The sequence below is a fragment of the Pteropus medius genome, unplaced genomic scaffold (genome assembly GCF_902729225.1).
Source record: "Pteropus medius unplaced genomic scaffold, Ma_sr-lr_union100, whole genome shotgun sequence".
Taxonomy (NCBI): Eukaryota; Metazoa; Chordata; class Mammalia; order Chiroptera; family Pteropodidae; genus Pteropus; species Pteropus medius.
This window is the reverse complement of record NW_024344437.1, coordinates 5,729,646-5,753,941: the sequence shown is the minus strand read 5'-3', so window position 1 is coordinate 5,753,941 and position 24,296 is coordinate 5,729,646. Positions and strand designations below refer to the sequence as shown.

General features: G+C 32.4%; 1 protein-coding gene across 6 annotated transcripts in view; it reads left to right on the top strand.

Annotated features, from left to right (window-relative positions):
* PDS5B (PDS5 cohesin associated factor B) overlaps nt 1-24,296 on the top strand; it is a 143,594-nt gene that overhangs the window by 67,816 nt on the left and 51,482 nt on the right. For all 6 annotated transcript variants that reach the window (XM_039873036.1, XM_039873034.1, XM_039873033.1 and 3 more), the window contains 9 exons: nt 3,190-3,335; nt 5,478-5,629; nt 6,816-6,929; nt 12,756-12,837; nt 15,022-15,070; nt 17,089-17,228; nt 18,695-18,810; nt 19,825-19,930; nt 22,381-22,541. In XM_039873036.1, the coding sequence (XP_039728970.1) occupies nt 3,190-3,335; nt 5,478-5,629; nt 6,816-6,929; nt 12,756-12,837; nt 15,022-15,070; nt 17,089-17,228; nt 18,695-18,810; nt 19,825-19,930; nt 22,381-22,541 (1,066 nt within the window). The remainder of the gene's footprint in view (nt 1-3,189; nt 3,336-5,477; nt 5,630-6,815; nt 6,930-12,755; nt 12,838-15,021; nt 15,071-17,088; nt 17,229-18,694; nt 18,811-19,824; nt 19,931-22,380; nt 22,542-24,296) is intronic.

The window sequence follows — 24,296 nt, the reverse complement described above, 5'->3', positions numbered from 1 at the left end:
GACAGTCTCTGGCTGTTTGCTTTTAAGAGTGAGGACTAAATGAAAAGCTTTTTAGAAAGCCCTGAATGTATGGGCGGGATTGTTGACTATGACCTTTACCCTCGGGTTCTTAGGATGGGTTATTCCTTGGAAAACCTTGAGTTTAAATACTTCCTCTTCAGCTAGTCAGATTCCCCAGAGAACAACAGGAGTCTAAAAGTCTAGTTGTAGTGTCTTTGAGTCTCCTGTACTCCTACTTTTTCTTTTCTATTATTGAGTAGTATTCCATCGTTAGGAATAGATCATAATTCACTTTCTTCTTTTGATGGATATCTGAGTTATTTTCGGTTTGGAGCTATTACGACTGAGATTACTGAGTGTTCTCGTATATGTGTTTCTGTGGATTTATGTTTTTATTTCTCTTTGGAACTACTTAGGAGTGAAAATGCTGGTCACACAGGGTAAATACATGTTTAACTGTGTAAGAAATGATTAAATTTTCCCTAGTAGTTGTACTGTTTTCTATTTGCTCCCAAAATGTTGGCGAGTTCCAGTTGTTCAGGACCCTTGTCAGCGTTTTTGCGTTGTCAGTCTTCGTGATTCCAGCCATTCTCATGGGTCTTGCTGTTCTGCTGTGGTTTTAATTTGCACTTTCCTCATGACTCATGAGATTGAGCATGTTTTATGCGCACATTGATACATTATTTTCTCTTAAGTGTCTTTAAATTTTAAACCCATCTTTTTTGGCTAGTTCATTATTTTTCTTGTTTTTCTTTGTAATAGTTTTATATGTATCTGGATCTTTTTTAAAGTATAAAAAATTTTAAGCACTTTTCCATAGTCAGAACTTTAAAGCAAAGTTTATATTATTGGCTAAATAATAGATAAATGTTTTGATATGTTTATAGCACTCTAAAATGTACTTTAAATGTGAAGTATTTCGCAGAAAATCTTTTTAGTCCTTATCATTATTTTGAACGTTTTACTTTACCAAAAGACAGTTTGGCCATTCCTCAGTATTTGCAGGGGCTTAGTTCCAGGACACCCCCACGCCTACCCTAAGATACCAAAATCCGAGGATGCTCAAGTCCCTTCTATAAAATGGTGTAGTGTTTGCGAATAAACATGTATGCAAATATATGCTACACAGATCCACCCTTATACTTTAAAGTGATTTCTAAATTATTTATAATACCTAGTACAATGTAAATTCTATGCAAGTAGTTGTTTCACTGTATTGTTTAGAGAATAATGACAGGGAAAAAAACCTCTACATGTTCAGTACAGAAGCAGCCATCATAGGCCTAACTACACAGTACATGTCAGCAACAACATAACATTTTTTAAAAAAAGTATTTTCAATTGATGGTTAGTTGCATCCACAGATGTGAAACCATTGTATACAGAAGACTAGCAATATATAGCTTTATTTTTTATGAAAAATTTATGTTATGTTGTATGATTTCCTAGTCTTCAGTCTCGGCACATTTTAATTTTTGTAGCTGAAAACTCTAGGAGTCTAACTTTTTTTTTATGCAGATTTTCAAACTGTTTTCAGCTGCAGTCCTCATCTCTCCCTTTCTCAAGCTCGGTGCCTTGAAGTTCTAAATGGTTTCCGGTTCTTCTACTCTGGAATTGACTTGTTTATTGTTTTCTTCCCCTTTTGGATTTCATCTATTTCTTTTTCCTCTGGCATTTACCAGTCATCCATCTGCCAAAATTTTGTTGTAAATCTCTCTTGCTGTGCTCTCTTAGAGTTTGGAGAGTTAGCTGAGATAAATATGTATTATACACATACGTTTATCTTATTCTTTTCTTGACAATGTGTGAAATTCATTCTTCTGTCTTTAGCCAAGTTTGAGGGACATAGCCATATTGCAGAGAGTATTATTAGATGCTTTCTCATGCCAAGTAACTGTTGAGAATCTTTTTTTTTTCTCTTTTCCACCGCACAGTAAATATGTATAAGTTAGTAGCTCTTGTGTATACCTACGTACTATGAATGATTTGTTTCAGGGAAATTGGGACACATCTTAAAATTGATGGTGTGTCATTGGTTTTTTTCCTTTTTTAGTGCAATACATAAAGTAATATGTATTGCATTCAAAACAAGTACAGTAAAAAGTAAAACTCCTGTATTTATCTTGGCAGGGAAATGAACTCGAGATACATTTAACATAGTCCATTTGAAATTACTACTAAAAATAACTTCCTTTAATGAGTTAGGTAAAATAACCTTTCCATTTCTTCAGAAGTTTTCTTTAGCAACCATATGGCCGCTTTCATTTTGGGGTGGTTCATATTAGTAGAGAATGCTCAAGGTGGGTGGGCGTGAGTCCTGAGCAGTGGTTTTATGGGCGTTCACGTTATAATTATTTATTAAGCTGTCGTTTTATAGAGAAGTAAATTTATTCACAACCATAAGCACTGTTTGTGGTCTGTAAGCATGTCTATATTTATTATTCCAAATCCAAACAAGGAAATTTTATCTCACTGGTCTTATTGTAAAAACGCTGAATATTTTATTTTTTAAACTTATATTCAGTTGTAGGGCCTTAAGCCTAAGACATTATTACTGAAGATTGTGAATTTTTCTTTCGGCATTCTCAGTGCCAGATCTGAGCTCCGATGTTTGTTACGTTAAGATCCTCCTCCAGGCATTCACAATTTTTAAATGTTTCATTTCTTCCATCTTCCCTTTGGCCTTTCTTAGTTCAGTTAAATGAAATTGCCTCTGGCCTTTTCTGTAATCCTGTTTCTTGGTTACTTGCCTGTCAGTTTTATTCTCTGAATGACCTCAGGGTTTCCCTAGTTAAAGAATGGAAACTTGAATTCTCTGGCCTTTCCCAGTAGGACCACTTGACTTAACCATTTAAACAAAATCCAAAGGTGAAATATTTAATGTCGATATTCATCTTGGTTCATTTATATGGTTTGTTTAATGAATGAGGTTGGGAACTCAGGCATCAACGCACGGGCGAACTGAAAGGAGAGTCGGGGTTACTGTGTTGTGTGCAAACCACTGTGTGTTGCTGAAGGGCTGACGTTCCTTCCTTTCCCTCCTCCCTGTCTCCCTCACCTGTTTCTAATTATCTTGAAACATTGACCCTTCTATTTCGTCGTGATTTACTTTCAAAGATCTTATGCACATTTTAAAAACATTTTAATTGTTAAAGTTCCATTTCGATCAAATAAAATTTTATCTTTCAGAATATCTTAAAGTGAGGTCACATGACCCCGAGGAAGCTATTAGACATGATGTTATTGTGTCTATAGTTACAGCTGCTAAAAAGGATATTCTTCTGGTCAACGATCACTTACTTAATTTTGTGAGAGAGAGAACGTTAGACAAACGGGTAAGTAGGAGTAATAATTATTAGTTGGTTTTCATTTTGAATACCTGAAGTTTAATAGTATTTCATATGGAAATATTGAAGTTTAAATGTAATAAGTTCTTTGGGGGGGGACATTTTCTTAAAATAACGTTTTTGAAAAGGTTTTACTTTTTTGTTCATTAAATTTTATTAGTTTTTCTATATTAAGATTATTTATTCTTATCCTAAAAATGAGATGGCTTTCTGTGGTAGTCAGATGTTTAGCTCGAACACTCTTTTTGATAAATGACTTTTATAAAGGGCCTCAGGCACAGCTTCTCATATTGTTGGCTCTGTTTTTCTTTTCCCCCTTTCATATGGGTATCACTTGGTAGTCCTATAGCTAGTTGTATTATAATTTCTATAGAATAGAAAAAGAAAAAAGATGTCTTTATCTTGGCAGAGCTAAACCCAACATGCTACTAGCCTATGTTCTGTGGCCTCAAACCTTCCTTCTTGAGTGAGCATCCACTAGCTCCACTTACTAATCAGTGGCTTCTGAAGAGAGGCCCTTGCCTTGTTATGTTTGTATTCCACATTGCTTGGAATACATTAGGTACTCCTTAAAAGTTTCAGTGAACGTTCACTTTTCCCTCTTCCCCTTTGCCTTTCCTTCATGGCATGGGTTTTATGGACTTACACTTACAAGAGATTTTGGTGAAGAATGAAAATCTTGGATATTTTTAGGGCTTAATTAGTAAAGAGTGTGGGAGGCCTGTTGTTAGCTGTGAATAACCGTGACTAGGTAAGTACAGCATTTTAATAGTTGCTTATGAAGTTGGTTATGCTATATCCATCATTTCATCCTCTTTGATAATGCTGGTCGTGGGTGCAGAATAGATGGCATTTCATTGTGTCCCCCCTCCCCCCAATATATGGGTATTCAGAACAACTTATTTTAACTGATAAGTTTAAACTCATCTTTACTGATCATTTCATTGGAGTATTAAACAATGAAAACGCCAAATGTCATAAAGAAGGAGAAGGAGATTTGCATCATGGTAGGATAACAGCCTTTTAAGTATTCAAGTAATCTTAGACTTGGAATTTGAGCTAAGTGTTTCTATGTTGTTGGGATCATAATCCACTTATATTTTTATCATCTGTTGTGTTTATTTTAGGGCTGCTTGGTTCATTCATATGAATATTAATTGAGTACCAAAAGCAATTGAATATATTTATGTTTTTTGATAGTATTAGAATATACTTTAAATTCTCCTTAAAGCAGCATTTTGGGAAATTAGAGTTAGAGATAAGATAGGGAATTAGGGATAAAGTTTTTACAACTACTTTGAATTCTTATTTCCTGAGTAGGCTTCTGAAGTTGTTTATATCATTCAGTATGCATGTGGTGGATGGGTAAGGCCTATTCTTAACCTACTGTGATTAATTAAAAGAAAAACCAAGGGGAGGGTATTACTATGAATGACAGACTGCAAAGGAAAAATGAATAATCCGTGCAGATTCATGAAATTCTAAATATTACTAACATCCCACTGATTATAATGTTGTGTTTATGTAAAATTAGAGAATAAACTCATTCCAAAATAATTAAGCAGTGTTAGATGTACTGTAGCAGATATATATTTAATTTAAAAAATAATTTAGTACATTCGTCTTGTACTTGGACTTAATTCCCAGATATATAAAATGAAACATTTATGTGTCTTTATCCAGCAATTGATAAAGCCAGTATCATATATACCTTTAATATAAGTATGCTTAATATACGCCATAATTTGGGGAAAAATTATGAGAGATAAGTCACAGTTTACCCAGTTAACTCTGTCATTGCCTTTTAAAATTTGACAGCACACTTTTCCTCACCAATTCAAGTGACTTTATGTAGATTATGATTGGCTTTTATTTTTAGGGGTAAGTGATGTGTTTAAGATATGAGAGCATTAAAATTCTTTATACATGTCGATATATCTGTACTTTACATAGTAGATGTGTTAAAATGATAGTTGTGTTTTTTCATCTAGTCATTATATATTGATATCTAAGAATTTAAGTTTGATTGAAAATAGATAAAGTAAATTAAAAACTAGACAACCAGACTTTTCTGAATTACTATAATGGAAGCATTTTTAAATAAGAAAACATTTTTGTTTTTATTTTAAGTGGCGAGTACGCAAAGAAGCCATGATGGGACTTGCTCAAATTTATAAGAAATATGCTTTACAATCAGCAGCTGGAAAAGATGCTGCAAAACAGATTTCATGGATCAAAGACAAATTGCTACATATATATTATCAAAACAGTATTGATGATCGGTAAGTTAAGAGCACTATATATAAAATATTTGGTGCTTTTGATGTTATATAACTGTCGATCTGCTGTTTTAGGCAAATATTTTTTTTTTTATAATTTTAAACTCCCTCCTTAGTTTTGATTGCTAGTTGAAGGTGTAGGGAGTGACTAGTTTTCTTCCCACCAAAGCTATAAGTGAAGCAGTAATTTGTATATAACTTTAGGGATGGATACAGCTTTTATGTTCATTTTCATATATTATTTTAGAAAAGAATAATATTTAAAAATACGAATGTGTTAATTATAATTTAAATTTTATTTCATAGGTAATTGTTATAAAGAGCACAATTACTTTTTCAAATAAGATTCAAATGAAAATCCTTTAGATTACAGACATTTTAAATAAAAATAATTCCTACTCAGCTAAAAACACAGTTTATCAGTTTATATAAAAACATATCTGAATATAATCTTTGTATTTTTATATTCCATTGTAAGGTTAGAGGTCTGTATATATCCTAACCATTGAATAGTTAATAGATCTGTAAATCTCACTTATAGTCTGAATTGATTTAACAAATTGTTAATGGGCTCCAAATGATTTTGCCTGTAACAGGTCAGAATAAGACAATTAAGAATCAATAGGCTATCTTACCATGTTAAGATATAAATCTAGCAACTGAATATCTTAGGTTAACATCTAAGAAACTTCATAGTTATTATTTTTAAAAAATTGAAGTTTTTAGACTTTTTGAGTATGGAGCATCAGTGCCACGGACATTTGCATTATGATTGGATAGCTCTTTTTTGTATTTTTAACTAGGTCTTTTTTTCATCATGATTGCTACAAAAACTGAAAGACTCTTAAAAATTTCTTTATAGTTTTAACTTATAGATATTTAGAATTTATCACTTCGAAGGACCTTAATGTAATTTTTTTTATAACTCTTTTTTATTCAGATGAAGAAATTGAGTCCTTGATATATAACTTGCCCAAGGTCATGTAGATGTAATCTTGGCTGGATAAAGGGCTATTTCTAATACATCAAACTAAATTCTTTTTTGGCCCCTATTCTTACAGAGAGAAATTTAGAATTCTCATCTTCACTCAGAAAGCAGAAATTTATTCTTTATTTGTTTTAGAATTTTATATACAAATTTAATACATTTAAAGAATCGATATAGCACCTTCTGTGTGTTCTCTTGTAGATTGCTTGTTGAAAGAATCTTTGCTCAATACATGGTTCCCCATAATCTGGAGACTACGGAACGAATGAAGTGCTTGTATTACTTGTACGCCACACTGGATTTAAATGCTGTGAAGTATGTTTCAAACGTCAAACTGTTCTTTCCATCTTTTATAGTATACTGGATTTTATGGAGAAAAAATAACTGTTTTTAAATGTTAGCAATTTATGTAATGTAAACATTGGTTAAATGGTCAGACACAATAAAATAGGCAGCTTGAAAGTACTGCTATCAGCATGAGATTAACAAGAATTTTTTTAAGCAATTGAAAAATAGAGATGATTGGTATGGAATCTTTTAAGATAGGATTTTTCTCCAGATTTTCATATTGTCGTCTTAAGAAATATTGGTGTACTTTTTGTTGTTGTCGTTGTTCTTTTGGTTTTTGTTTTTTCATTAAGGCATCAGAGAGATCCATATTGTGAAAAGACTACCTTTTTATTTCTACCTGATACTGACCTGCATTATGGTGTAGGGCAGTAGAGCACATACTTTTGTGCTGCATAGCCTCAGTACAGTGTTGTCATTTGGCATGAGGGTAAACACAAATATATTTTTATGTCCATTTTTTTAAAAAGTACGTTTGGGTTCCTTTGCGGGGCATTGGTATTTTGGACATGGAAGAGACACTGCTAATTGAATCATACTGAAGGTTAGGAAATTGAGGCCTCAAGACCAATTTGCTCTAGGTTTTAGAAAATGTAGATCCTTAGTATTCCAGCACATGTAGTTATAACTGCTGGGGATTCAATGTTCAGAAATTGGAACTGAGGAGCTGAATATAATTTTCATTCCTACTGCTGCTTATTTAGACTTTTGACTTCACTTCCCCCATGGAAATTATTGTATGTGCTATTTATATCTTTCACAGAAACATTGAGGAAAAGTTGTAGAGAGGAGAAATGTACATTTCTTGACACCTGCTGTATTTCAGGCACAGGATTATGTATCATCTGTGGCTGCGTTTGTGCGACAACGGCAGAGTTGAGTAGTTTCAACAGAAACCATATGGCCCACAATGCTTAAAATATTTCTTGTCCGACCTTTTATAGGAAAAGCTTGCCAGCCCCTACTAAAAGTGACATTTTTCTTGTTTTACATTCGATGAATCGCACAGAGGTCAATTAACTTGCACAGAGTCACAAAAGTAGTAAGAGACAAAGTGAGGGTTTCAACTCAGTTCAACCTGGTTCCAAAGCTCAGTCTTTTTCCACTGCATATAGTAAAATTTGTTACTACTATATTTAACTGATTTTAAAACAAAATTTTCATATGCCGACATCTCTGTAATTGGAATACATTCTTCACAGTGCAATTGATGGCCTCTTAGAATGAATTAGATATGATATATATCCAATTCAAAACAACCTGTTTGAAATCATAGTCAATCTAGACTTCTTGATTTAGCACAGCTGTCATTCAGGAATAAAAATGAAATAAAGACACTCAAGCAAAAAAGAGTTCACCACTCATAGATCCTACTTGAAAAAATTACTAAGGAATAATACTTTCTTTTGGTGAAAAAGGAAATTAAATCCAGAAGGAAGGAATAGGATGCAAGAAACAATAACATTTTCAAACACTTTTGCAGATCTAAATAATTAATGTGTATAAAAACAACTAAAAACAACTACTACAACAAATATTAATAATAATAATAACAAAGATTTTTTTACACGGGGTGAGGGTGTGGATTAAAAAGTAGGTTAGCATCTAGGCTGATATTTATAGCCAGCACACACTCAGCGAGTCCCTGGGATATACCCCCTACCCCCACCTCACACTCCGACCCTGAGCTGCAGGAGGGCCTCTAGGACCTTGTTCTACTGCCAGCTGTTCTGATTGGTTGTTGCTTCACCTTCGTGAAAATTTTTGAATACTAGGTGGACTGTATCAGATAACAACATATAAGATGGCAGGTAAAGCGTTCTTTGGGTTCTTTTATTATATAAGCATGAAGACAGACATGTCGATTAATTAGACCAAAAACCAAGTCACCTCTAAAGGAATAAAATGAGAATATATAGCTTCCAAATCCATAGGAGCAAAAAAGAATTAATGAAAAAATTAATACCAGAAATGGAAAAGAAAAGAGAAATAATTGTAAATAGAAAACACAAAAATGATCATAAAATGAAATATGTCACATATCATTTGTCGCTTGAATAACAAGTATTTTGATTGAATTAAAAAGTAAAAATGCTAATCATAAGAGATACACTGAAAAATAATGCCATAGAAAAATTGAAAGTAAATTCCAATCTGTGGACCAATCTATTTTACAAAAATGGTTGGTAAATAATGGATATTTATCTGTTTTAAGTTAAAATACTTAAGATATGTATATGTCATTTTTGAAATGAGTTTTTATTTTAACCAAGTTTTTAGAATTAACTGACCAACTGTAAGTCTAATAATACTTACCAAGACTTCGTTACATATTTAACTACATTTATCTGTGATTGTTGTAAATAAATGTAAAAAGTCTTTACATTTATTTTGGAATATTTAATACATGCAAAGGAATATCACATGTGAGTTTCAAAGCATAGTAATAAAATAACAATATCTATGAATCGGCTACCCAGTTTGTGAACTCTTCTTCCTTTTATTTTCCTGTCCTCTAAAGGAAATAATTACCCTCGATTTTGTATTTCTTGTTTCCTTTTTAAAAATAGTTTAATCCTATATATGTATACACATATATTTGTATTTATGTATCCCTCTGTATTACTTATTTTGCTTGTTTTTAACTTTATGAAAATGAAATAATTTTGGATATAGTCTTCTGTGACTTTTTCTCCCCACTGTATTATGTTCCCAAGATTTTATCCATAATATATTTAGCTTGTGCGTCATTCATTTTCACTGTAGTATCAAATTACATTATGTCATTATTCCACAATTTTATTTCGTTATCTTGACATTGGAAATTTGAGTAAGTGGAAAGAATTTGTGCTGCTTCTATTTTTTTGCTAATACAAATAGTGCTATTATGAACTTTTTAAAATTCAGTATACACAGGCAAGGGCTTCTCAAGTTATGATTTTGAATGGTTCTCAAATTTGGCTACATACTGGAATCACTTGAAGAGGTTTAAACAGTACTGATGCCTGAATCTCACCTTTAGAGATTTTCATTTAATATTTGTCTGGGGTGTAGTCTGGGCAGTGGTGTTTTTAGAAGCGTTTCTGGAGATCTAAGAGCAGCCAAGGTTTGAGATCTCTAATATATAGCTAGGAGTTGAATTGCTGAGCATGTACATTTTCAGCATTATAAACTAGTGTCAAATTATAAACTAGTGTCCAATATGATCATACTAATACTTCAACCAGTGGTTTGTGAGTTTCTACATCCTCCTAAACATTATCAAACATCTTAATTTTTGAGAAATTTTTGGGTATCAAATTTTATGTCATCTTTTTTCACCTTCCTGAATACTAATTAAATTGATAGTTTCATTAATGGTTCTAATTGCAGTCCAGTCCTCACCACTCTGTATTGTCACAAGTTTCCTACTTCATTCATTTACATTACTATTCTAGCCCAGAAGTTATTTGAATTTGAGACCTCTAATGAGTTTGGAAGGGACTTAAAAATAGCTGCTTGGTAGGCAGGTTCCTGGTGAGAACTTTTTTGGTAAGGATACTTTCTTATTTGCTGGAAGAAGCATATATTTTATTCTGTAACTGTGTTCTTTTGGAGAAGACAAAATACTTCCCATATTTTAGACTTTTGAGGTGTACCAGCTTTTGCTGGTAAGCCCCCAAAGTTAATTAAATATATCAATTATTGAAAAGGAGACTAGAGGCAGGCTTGAGTACTCACTGTTCATGATGTATGTTTCTAACTCCCCCATCCCCCCACCTGTCCCGTTTCCTGGGACAGCTGTTAACGACAAGAGTAAGCAGTGCTGTCAGGTGTCTTCATTCTCATTGTGGTCTTCGTGAGGTGGGCTCTCAGCTAGACAGTTCTGTACTGAATCTGATAGGGCATTTGCCCATCAGAAGGTCGGAGAAGAGATTCTCGTCAGCGTTTGGACAGGTTTCTAACTGCAGCACAATGGTTTCTGTCTTTTTCTATTAGTTGCGACAAACTTGTGCGTTGGTGCAAACAGGAAGCCCAAGTCAGGGAACTAGTTGTCCACTTAAAACCTCAGCTAGCACGTGTGAGAGTGTCCAGGTTCTAACTCGGTGTTTACCATTTATTTAATGACAACTGGAATTCAAGTTAATATTAAACAAATGGATATTTGTTTTCCTGTTGTACTAATATTGCTTTTATAAGTAAACTTTTTTCTTTTTTTTAAGGACTATTTAGAAAGGCAAAGACAGAACAAATTGTCTTTGTTGCTTAATATAACTTCATTAAAATTTTTGAGAGGGTCGTCCCCCTAAATATACTATAATACAGATTCTTAGCCAATGATGATCACTTTTTGGTTTAAGCTATAGCGATAATAGTTTGTAATGAGCTTTAGAATTGCATATGATTTCATCTTTAAAAATAACTACAATAGGTAAAATAATTCCTGCTTTATTTAAAGTGAAGGCAGTTTTCAGAATCCAGGCCTTTCAGAAGTTTTAAGTAGTGATGAGGTGAATAATGAGAGGGAGAATTCACAGACTTTGGAGCTTGAAAGTATTTACAGATGACTAGTCTGTTTCTTTGACAATTAATATTTTAATTACATAACTTTTAGCTGTTAGATTTTCATAGTCTTCTGGATATGGTCATTTTTCTTTTGAAGTTTACATTGTTAATATGTGCTAGTTAAACTTTATGAGACTTTTAGCAAATTGAAAACAGCAAAGTATAGCTATCTTAAATTTAACTTCTAAGATCGAAAATGCTCCAATATTGTTGCTTCCTTAGTACTCTTTTGAAGTGACTACAGGAATTTAAATATCCAAATTTAAACTAACTTATCTTCTTTAAAAACTCCAAGGGTATATTTAAAATATTGTTAAGGAGAATGACAATATCAAACAATTTATAGCTGTCGTCTTATCTATCAAAAGGAAAAGAATGGTTTATGTGCTTCTGTATTACTGGTTTTTGGCAGTGCTTTATATATGTGATAATGGAGGTTAATGGAAGTGTAGATAATTGAAAACAAAGTAATGAAGGTATTATTTAGTTTTGGAAAATTTCCTTTCTAAATTTTAAAATATGTGTGGTCCTGATAGTCTATAACTTAATATTTCAATAACAACTGCTTTCTGTGATTTACAGATATTTTCTTGAGTATCTGTGTAATTTCTTTTAGATTTAAATTTCTGCCTGAGAGCAATAAAAGTATTAAGGACATCAGTATTTTTGCCATGTAAAAAGAATATTCACTTATATAGGATATTATATAAATATATAATATATATTAAAATATATAAAATATAAAAAATAAAAATATAAAAATACAAAAATACACAATTATATATAACATGTATTATATAAAATTATAATATTTCTGTTTTAAGAAAGAACATTCCCATTCTCTCAGGGTTAACTCTTTTCTGTGCCTCTGATTCCTTTTCATTCTGCCCACCACAGGAACTTATTCCATCAGATATTCCTTTATTTCTCAGGTTTCTAATCTGTGCAGTTAATTTCTACTCCCTGGCCTACAAACATATTACAGTGGCTGGCTCTTCCCTCTTTTTATACACAAGAGAACACCACCACCACTAATCCCTTTATTTTGATACAGCTATCTCCTCAAATGTTACTTGTTATTTTTGAGACTCTTTCCCTCCATACATCGTCAGCTGCTTAGTCCTGTGATTTTTACCTCATCTCTGTCATCTTCTTTTGTAATTTGAACTTAAAAAAAAAAAAAAGTAACATAGGATATTCTGGAAGGATTTTTATTCTTTGTTTAAATTTATGTGTTTGTGTTTTCAGAGCATTGAATGAAATGTGGAAATGCCAAAATCTGCTCCGACATCAAGTAAAGGATTTGCTTGACTTAATTAAGCAACCCAAAGTAAGTTAAATGTAATGACAAGTTTTCCTTTGATGTTACGTTTTGTAAAACACATTATTTGGGTTACTCTTTACTGTTGCTGCTGTGTGTTAAACAGCTATTTCTGTGCGGCACAGTTCTGCCTAGAACCTGTGATCTCTAACTTAGAGCACTGGAATTTTAAGGAAATTTTACTGCATGGAAAAAAGGGGATGCACTGTGTCAGCGAAAGGGGGTGTGCCCAACGGGAAAGAGAATGTGCTTCTGTGTGCTCAGACCTAAGGTGGTTCTGTAGTTAAAAAACAAACTCTGAAACAATAGTTCAGCATCATTGAAAACATAGATAATAGAGTAAAATTATACTTTTATCTGCCACACTGCAATGCTCCCATCATCTTTGTATAGGCTTGGGATTTTAGAAAGTTTTAATATGTAATTAAAGTATCTTGATATTTTTACTTATAGTTAATATTACGGTAATTATAGTGTCCTACTTGGTCTTATAACTATTAAAATTTAATTGTGGTATTCATCTCATTGATGTATCATATTTTACTTTTTGGACATTTAGAATGATGCTAGGTTTTTTTGTTCTTTTCCTTTAGCATGTTGTTTGAGAATGGTATAGGTAAGCCTATAAAAAGTATAATTCACCTAAAAAGCAGTGTGCCTGGTCATTTTAAATTGCATCCAGAGAACACAATTTAGTGTTATTTTTGTTTTTTCTTTTTCATTCCTTAGAGGAAACCCTCAGCCCACTCCCCCCTCGTACACCCTGTGTTCATAGGACAGAGGTCCGCAGAGCAGACTTGTTTTATCTGAGGGGCAGAATTTCCAGTTCTTCTAGGTATAAATTTGGTTTTTTGTTCTAAAAATCAGTGAATTTACACTGATTGTTTGACCCTCTCTATAAACACAAGAATTACTTAATATTCCCTTTATACCAAGAATTATAGTAGACATAGAAAAAAATACAAAGCTGTGTTTAACTTTTGAGTGTTTGTATTTCCTCTTTTACTAAGAAGACTCTTAAATACTTAATAATCCGTATGTTTTTTTTTGCCTTCTTCATTATTCAGTCTGATTAAGATAGTTTTTATTCTTGCTTAGATCAGTGCTGTAGTCAGTCCTGCTTTATTAACTAAATTGATTTGCTCAGTGTCACTCAATGTGGCTTTGTAATTTCCAGTATTTTACTTTTGTTGATAACCTTTCTTTTTCATGTGGATCAACTTCTTGAAAGCCCAGTGCCACCTCTTTTCTCTCAAATCAAACGAAGTCTTAACATGTTTCTTGACAGACCTGTTCAAATACTGTACATTCCAAATATTTGGAGTCAACTCTTACACTCTTGTCATGCTTTGTGTCTCACGTCCCCTAATAGGGATGATGGTGTTCGTTCGATTTGTTCCCTTCACCTCCAATGTTTTTCTAGCTCTGTATTTTACACAGAATTGTTCAATGATATCTTTTCTTTTTTTTTAATGACACTAACCTGATGCAGCAAATAAGTAGTACTCTTAGAAACACCTTTATACACATGACTGTACAGGGTGTATCACATGCAATATGGTGTGGTGAACACATTCATTCACTGAAATGGTAATTCATTCATTGCCCTGAGGTGGCAAATAACCAGCACTCTTGGAAAATTGCACATATCAGTGGCATCTGTTTACATTGTCTTTATACAGAGCCTTCCCCATAAACTTCATGACTATGTCTTATTATCCTCAGGCTTAAAAATTTTTAGGGCTGCCTTAAGTCAATGAGAATTGTATACTTAATTTTCAACTTTTTTTGATAAGGCTAAAACCTTGAAAACCAGCATTTCCAGGTTATTTTGTTCCTTTTCTAAACATAGTTGCCCTATTCTTTTAGTAATAAAGAAAAACGAAATATTTTCCTGTCCCAAAGGTTGGTGCAGCAGTCTGGCGCGTGCGCGCGCGCGTGTGTGTGTGTTTTAGGGAAGGAGGCTAACATCAGGGTCAGGGAAGAGGTGGACTGCAGCGCAGTGTATGAGTCCATGCCCACCTTTCATCATGTCCACCTGGAGTTTAAACATAGGTAGAGAAGGAGCATACAGTGGTGGTGAGGGCGTGGGCCTGGAGCATTAATATGTTGTGCTTGTCTAATTTCCTGAAAAGTATAAGGAAGATTATTGTCAGAAAATTTTAATTTTGCCTTTTTTTGTGTGATTTACAGACAGATGCCAGTGTCAAGGCCATATTTTCAAAAGTAATGGTTATTACAAGTAAGTTATTTCAAATATTATATGCGAAATTTAAAGTTTAGTTGAAACATTCCTGTCTGATAAAGTTTTTCATGGAGTTCCATATTAGGCTATGATAATATAGGAAAAGATTAAAATGTTTTTGATTGATTTTTTTGTAACAATTTAGCCTCAGCTTTCTTTTTTTTCTGATTTTCATTTACATTGCATACTCCGCAGAGTTGCGTAAAGGCTTTACATAAATTTATTTTAGAGAATTAATGCAATTTATTACATAAGCTTACTGTTAAAACTGAACCTGTGCTTTGGTGTGGCTTGCTCTGATGTGAATCTATCTGAAGCTAATTTTATTTGGAGCCATAATTTAGAGTGAAGGATATACCTAATAATTATAAAAGAGCTTCTTTGAAAAAAATACTAATTTGCTTTTTTGCTTTCAGTGATTTCAATTAGTGTTACTTAATTGCATTTCACAGTAAATCCAAAAGGCTCTTGCAGCCTGTCTCCTTTGTTTGGTACAGGGAGAGTAGCTGTTTTCACAGGGCATTCGCTGCTGCTCAGAGATCACTGTGGATGGCAGAGGGGCAGAGGGGGCATAGAAACAGCCGGAGGAGGAGGAATGCTTCTGCTGAGCTTCCCTGCGGTAGTAATGAAGAGAGTGAGATGGATTGCTGAGATGTTAACAAATACTCCAAGATATGTATAGAAGTAATGCTGAGACACTGAAGAGAACAGTAACCCAATTTCACTGGGTTTTAGACTAAGTGATAGGATACTTTAAGACTTAAATATACTTTAGTTATGGCAGTTAAACATAAATTTGTTTTCAATCTCTTGAGATAACTTAAAGCAAGTGATACTGTGCTTTTTTATAGCTATCTCCTCAGTAGTTTGGGTGTGGACAGTATCCCCTAAAGGAGATCATTTCTTATATTCTTTCTGTTCCCCCCCCAACCATTTTCTTCTCCAATTTCAGTATTTCCCAAATTCTGTTTTGAGGAATGCTAGTGTCCTATAAATGTTAATAGTGTTGTTAGAAAAAAGGGTCCATGGTCAAGTACATTTATTTGTGCAATGCTGAATTAAAGAGTTTTTTGATGCTGCTGTTCCCTTCCTCCCTCCTTTGTTCCTCCTCCTCTCTGTCTCCCTTCCCCCTTCCCACATTTCCCTGTTCTCTGTACCCCCATCTCCTTTTGTTTTGTTTCTTAAATGGTAGGCCTATTGTAAGCTTTACTGTGATGTCTGTCCATTAGGGAAGCGCTGTAAAGTGTCGTTTTCCAAAATTATTTGAAAACAATACAACAGATATTTTTAGAAACATGAAAAGGTTGTACAGTCAAATATTTAGGGGGGAAATTTGTTCTTACTATATCCATTGATCTAGCCAAGAATTAAAGTGGAATTTCAAAGTTGTGTATGAACTTGAAGACTGGCATATACTGTATTTATATTTTAAGATTCAGTTGAATTTCTTCTCCTTTTATTATAGTCTGTAGTTCTGTATTATAATTCTGTTAGAAGTATCCTTTCTGGTTATGTATAACAGTTGTGAATAGCCAGAAAAAAGATAGTAGGATCAACATTTTATTAGCTGTCATAAGTGTTTCGATACATGGACATATTAAGAGAGCACTGTAAAAATCATCTTTGATTCTACAAGGACTCACCCTTCCTCGTGCAGTAATCACTAACACCTGGAACATGTTGTTCAGCATACGTCAGTGCCAGAGAGCAATAAGCAAACCAATACAAGAAAGTAGTTTCTTAAAGATAAAACATTGATTTCTTGCTTATAAGACTTATAAGAGAACAATGTATGCAACAAGTTCAAGGGAATAATAAAATTAGTATTATTCAGGTTGACATTTAATGCCCTTAAATATTACAAGGAGTTATTTGGAAATAGTTCAGTCTTTCTCTGCACGGATGTAAGTTAGGATTATTAATCATAATAATAAAAACAATGAAAAATGTTGATCTTTTACTATTTTGAGATATTTCTAAAATTGCATTTTAATTGAATTTTAATTGAATTTAAGGAAATTTGCCAGATCCTGGTAAGGCTCAGGATTTCATGAAGAAATTCACACAGGTGCTGGAAGATGATGAGAAAATAAGAAAACAGTTGGAAGTACTCGTTAGTCCCACATGCTCCTGCAAGCAGGCTGAAGGTTGTGTGGTAAGGAGAGAAATTTAAAAGAGCTAGTGTTTGAAGAAACCCCAAAATCTTTTTTCTTTGGTCCCTTTTTAGAAAATAATTTATATTCATCATGTAAAATTTTGAAATACCACAAAATAACAATGTAGATAAATTCTATAGACAATTGCTATTAATATTATGGTATGTATTCTTCCAAAATAAGTGTATATTTTACTTATTTTACATTTTACTTATTTTCATTAGTCTTTTACAATATTATACATTTTACTTATTTTCATTAGTCTTTTACAATATTATATTTAATAGCACCATAACATACCATTATGGTGCTATTATACATTTTACTTTATAGCTTTATCATTTTACTTATTTTCATTAGTCTTTTACAATATTATATTTAATAGCACCATAATATACCATTGAATATATGTACCATAATTTCTTCAACAATCTGCTTGTGCTGTACATGTAGATTTTTTTACCCAGTTTTTGATTAAAAAAACACCTTAATATCTTTATGGCTAAATATTACGCAGTCTTGATTAATTATTTCTTTACGATAAATTCAATATTGACCAGTTTCACTGTTGGAAACAAGCAAAACTCAAACAAACCAGAACATAGTTATTTTAACAGGATTTGTATTCCTTCGTTGCTGGTCATTTGACCACTTTTCTCTTTGGTTGTATTACCCATACATATTTATTTTTTACATTGTGGGTTTTTAATCTTCGCCTTTTTATCTGGAATAATATTTGTCTTTATCTTACTGGTTTGTTAGTTTGTCATGGCACTGTATTTTAATTAAGACACAAGCAATTTCCTGTTAATTGTAGTTTGCCCTTTCATTTTGTTTATGATGTCCATACTGTAGTTTTATTTTTATGTGGCTGTGTCTGTCTATTAGCATTCTCCTCAAGGTTTTTGCCTTTGGTGTCCTGCTTATGAAACTCCATTCTGTTAAAAGTGAAAATATTTACTAATATCATTATTTCTTAATCCGTTACTCATGTATCTTTCAAGAGGCTTTTTTTAAAAAGGTGATTCTTGGCTCCATCCCAGATTGACTAAATGGTAATCTTCACAGTGAGGTTTATGATTCTGTAGTTTAACAATCTCCCCTGATAATTTTGCTAAAGTTTGTGTATCCACTGACCCTTGGTTTTATTCTTTTGTATTCATTTTTATGCTTTTAGAATATTTTGTGGTGTAAGGTATGAGATAAGGATCTAACTGTGTTTGTTCTAAATGTTTGTCCAGTTTTATCAATACAATATGCTGAATAATCTATCTTTTTCCTACTTGTTTTAAGTGTTACCTTCCTCATGTGCTAAATTCTTAATCTAGTCTATTTTCTTGGACTTTTGCAAGTCCTCTTGATTTGTTTATTCTAGCACCAATACTGCATGGTTTTAATTGTTGTAGATTCTTAACATTTTAATGTAATTATTTAAACATACTTTTATAATTTTAAAAATCTGCAGCGTGAAATAACTAAGAAGTTGGGCAACCCCAAACAGCCTACAAATCCTTTCCTAGAAATGATCAAGTTTCTCTTGGAGAGGATAGCACCTGTGCACATAGATACTGAATCTATCAGGTATTTGTATATAAAAATGTTAAATTTTCATTTCTGTACATTCATTCATGCTTCAGTTGGGCAATCACTACTGAGTACCTACTGTACATAAGGCACTCATCTGTATAGATGTATGTTTATACATATTGGCTATATACCCATCAGTATTTCTCTGCATGTGTGTATATATACAGACATATATATGTATATTCATATATTTGTGTATACATAACACACTTCATCTGTATATGTTTAGTTTTTCTTACTATTTATTTTAATTTTAAATATTGCTTTAATTTGGGTGAGAAATTATCAACCCAAGCCTAGTTTTTATTTAGTACCAGTATGCCAGGAATTCCTGTTTTTAGTAAGCCTGCATGTATTAGGTACTATAAATAACAAATACTTATTAGTGTGAATGATTATTTTAGATAATTGATAATGCATTTACACATGTCTGTTTTAAGATATTTTAGAAGAAAAATTTCAAAACATCGTATTTCTCTTTCAATCTGTTCTAATGTTCTAGTGAGGTTTTATTGTATGTCTGTTACCTAGGTGTTTTTATACCTTTCAGGAGCAGGCGTGTGTACGTCTGGCTCTTACAACAGTGCCTGACATACAGTGATAGTTGGTTAATTGTTTGAAAGTACTTAATATGTTGCCATTTATCCATTATTTCAGTATACATTATTAACTTGTTGGTGCAGTAATGAATTTTAAGTAATTAGAAAACGTCCATCATTCTTGTGTTTGGGCATAGACCTTCCATGGAAAATATAGATGGCATTAATAAACAGCAAATCAAATAATATTTTGACCTCATTTGAATGGACAAAAGAAAATGCCATTTTTGGAAAGAAACATCTCGAAATATTAGTTTTTTATTTTGTAATAATGTTTGGGAAACTGCTGTATCCAATTTATATGTTTTGGATGTAGGCTATATAGAAAATTCTCAGATTGATTCTTCTTAGACATTGCTAATGAAGGATAGTTACCAAATGGCTTTTTTTTTTTCTGGTCATACTTTAGTGCTCTTATTAAGCAAGTAAACAAATCAATAGATGGAACAGCAGATGATGAAGATGAAGGTGTTCCAACTGATCAAGCCATCAGGGCAGGTCTTGAACTGCTTAAGGTAAATATGTTTAAGGTACAATTAAGCGGTTAATTAGATGACTGTTAAATATATAGTTTATATTTTTTTATTTTTGAGATTTGCATAAGTTTATAGAATCTAAGATAAAATTTTCTCAATCATTTTAGCTAATTTAGAAATTTCATATTTTAACATGTAAGCTAAAAATTTTCAGTTTTAAATTATATATCATAGTCTTGTATTATATTAAAATAGTGGGTTATAATTTGAAGGTTTCATTAGCGAGCAAAGAAGGTGCTAGCCCTACCTATCACAGAAGGAGCGAAATTCTTCCTAAAACTATATTTTATCTTTTATTTTGTTAGCTAAAATATATTACTGCCTTATATTGTTTATAAAAATGTCAGTTAATTGTCAACAATTTAGAATATAAAATTTTATAAAGAAGAAAATATTCGTTAGCCAATCATACATAAACATTAGTTTCCTCTTACTCTTTAAAAAATGCACATTTTTATATGGTTGAGACCAGACTAAATATACAATTTTGTATCTTGACTATTTTCCCTTATTATAAGCATTTTTCTTAGTGTTTTTTTAAGACAGATCTGCTTTTTGGCTGTCATTTAGTAGATGTATGTTTTGGGGAAAGTTAATTTACCTCCATTTCCTTTGCAGTAATGGATGGAGAAAATAACAGTACTTATCTCACAGAGGACTCAATTAAATCATGAATCTAAAATTTTTAGCATAGTATCTGGCTCATAGTAAAAATAATAATAAAATGGTGATTGGTCCACTTTTTTTTTTTTTTTTTTTGAAATGGTGATTGGTCCACTTTTGAGATGTCATAGAGTTTCGAAATAGTTTCCTGTTGCTGGATATTTAGATAATTTTATTCTTATTGTTACTAAGTAATTATATATCTAAGATCCCTTGTCAGTGTTTGTTTGTTTGTTTGTTTGTTTGTTTGTTTTTGAATACTAGAAGGGCATCACTAGATCAAAAAGAATTACCTTTTTCAAAATTCCTAAACAGACAATCAAGTTTCTTTACAGAGAAATTATATCCATAAATAACTCCATCAACAGTGTATGAAAAGGCCTATCTCCTATCTTCACAAACAGGGAATGTTATAAATTTTTAAGAGATTTGCTAATCTGATAAGAAAAATAATCTTTTAATTTTCATAATTATTATTAGTGAGGAACACCTTCTTCCATATGTTAATCGTTAGTGTTTTCCCTGTGGTGAATTCATTATTTTTACCCTGTGTTCATTTTCTACTGACATCTCAATTTTTTATTTTTTTAAACTGATTTAAGTGAGCTTTTTTAATTTCTTTGCTGTTTTATAGGACATATTTGATATATATAAAAATGTATTCTTTTTAAGTATAAAGTCATGAAGTATTGTAATGGAATGAATACTATAGAAGAATAAGTAGAATACTAACTCAGATAGAGTATTAACAATACTATTGAAGTTCCCTGAGTGTTTTCCCCCCACTCACATTCCCCATGTGTAATTGTCCTGAATTTTATTTTTTATTCTTATTTTTCTTTATAATTTTACCATCCGTGTCTGTGTATATATATCTCTAAATAACATTGCTTATTTTGCTTGTTTCTTAATCTTATAAATATGGCATTATGCAGTAAGTATTTTTCTACTCCTTGCTTGTTTTTACGTTCCACATTTGATTCCAGCTTAAGATTTAAAAAATTCCACAATGTTTAGAGAGTTTTTATTTGTCCTGTTTTTTAAAACTGAAACATAACCTCTCTGAGATTTATTTTGAAAGTGTGTATTTGGGGGGAGGGTCTAATTCGATATTCCTTTAGATAGGTACTTAGTTTTACCAGGACTATTTACTAAAAATCCCATCCATTCTCATTTATTTTCTGTTGCTTTCTCTATAATTTATTACGTTCTTTATAGTCCAAGTTCTTTCATATGGTAGGGTCTATTTATTGTTTTCCCTTTTCCGTTTCTTCTAATATTAGTACCATGTTGATTTAATTATTGTTGTCCTATAATATCTTTTACTATCTGGTGTTTTACTCCCTTCCCTAGTTTACTTTTTTCTAAAAATGTTGTTAGCTAGTCTCATAATGGCCTTTTACTTAGAAGAATAGAGATATTTTGTTAAATTCTCTTTTCTTGTCCCCTTTTATCCTACTCTCTTCCCCACCCCCGCCAGAAAAACCCATACATTAGCAGAAATTTAGATTATTTTGAGTAGAATTATATTATGTACATGTAATTTAATTTTGAAAGAAAATGAGTTTAGAGCACACAGTCTTCCTATACAAGAACATTTCTGTTACATATTTGAGTAATGTTTAGATTTTATTAAGTACTCTCATTTACTCCTTAGCATAATTATTTTTGTATTTGATTTACAATGTTCCTAATATGTAATGTTTTGGATTTATCTTGTAGTGATGAAAAGGATTTACACATTATTTATATGACTCATTTCTTAGGTACTCTCATTTACACATCCCATCTCGTTTCATTCTGCTGAAACGTTCGAATCTCTCCTGGCTTGTCTGAAAATGGATGATGAAAAAGTAGCAGAAGCTGCACTCCAAATTTTTAAAAACACAGGAAGCAAAATTGAGGAGGATTTCCCACACATAAGATCGTGAGTTAATTCTGATATATATTCTGAAAAATAGGAAAATAATTTACAGTTTCTTGAATTATGTAATAATTGGAATATTTTAAGCTTTGAGGAAATAATGTCTAGGTTATTTTAAGTCTATACTTAAAATTCTCATATACTTTAGATACTCATTTTCTGGGAGAAAGCATTGATTGGTATTTTAAAAGGTTCATGAAAATATGGTGTGAACATGTCATTTTTTTTTCTGAAGCGTTAAGTGAAAACACTTTTATAATAAAGCAGTCCCTTGTTATATTGTGGCATAGACTAAACAGTTCCCATGAATTTAAGGTCCACTGGGCAATGCTAAAGGAATTTTAGCAGGACTTATGTCGCTCTCTCCACTTTCCTCTGTGATAAAGAGTATTGGAGTGACAGTTTTTGGATGCAGTGCTTCATTTGACAGAGGGAAGCATGGAGTAATCACTGTAACAGCAATGTGTGTTTTTTTGTGTATTCCAGTATGTCTAAGAACTGGAAATTGCCCTTTTATCCTAGTGATCGCTAATAATGGTTGACTATTTGTCAAGATTGTGTAATATCTCAAAAGAATAAGTCTGCATTCTTTATGGATCCCTGCTTGCTTTATATGCAGCTCTCTTCCTTGTTCCTGGAGAGTGTATCTGATAGTTGGTCCCCATATTGTTACAGTCACTGATAGCCAATTTTACCTCTACCCCATTACTTCTGGTTTAGTCACTATCTAATTAGGTAGTTGGAGTTGGGATAGCACACTTCTTCATTGCCTACGGCCCTTTTCCTTGGAAAGAGACTGAGATACACGTTTGTTATTCCTTTTTGTTTATGTGAACTTAATTTTAGAAACTATTGATAAACAGGACAAAGGCATTATTTAAAATGATAATTGAAACATACCAGAAATTTGTAATAGTATTCTCTTTGGCAAGAGTAAGAAACTTTATTGTTTACAACTGGTTTCTTAATTTTTAAGGGAGCCCAGAACATGAATTTCCATTTGGAATAGTGCTGTCACTCTTCTCTCCAGATCAGAGATCAGAGCTTGGAGAGAGAGACAGAGAGAGAGAGAGAGAGAGAGAGGGAGAGAGAATGACAGACAGACAGACAGACACACACACACACACACACACACTCACACACTCACACACTCACACTATATAAACTATAACTCTGTATGATTTACTGAATGCTCACTTATCGTACTGTCTCATTTAAACCTTGTAACACTTCATTAAAGTATAGGCATTAGCTTCCTAACCTTCCAGGTGAGGAGTCTCGTGTTCAGGTGAGGTAAATGGTTCTAGGTCGTGTAGCTAGCAGGTAGCAGAGTGAAGATTTAAACTTAGGCCTGTGATGTATGTCTGCAGTACCTGCAGTACCGTATGTATTATGGCACATTTCCTTTCTTAGAGCTTTGAACAAATTTTTATTTGATTTATTCACTGGAGGTTTTTATTTTCATTCTAGGCTATCTTTCCTAGTACTCTTTATATTTAAAAAATTGTTTGATATATTTATAGAGGAACTATAAGGGCAGGGTCAAAAGGTGAACGTTTTAGAATGTGCAAGGATATTTTAAAACATACGCTGCTATAATATAGAACTGAAGTAAAGTTATTTGATTTATATGCTGAGTATATTTCAACTGCATTTCATAAAGAGAATTAATTCAACTCATATTGAATATCTACTGTGTGCACACACTGTTCTCAGTGAAGTAACTCATATGTCTTCCAGTAGATAAAATATGCATGC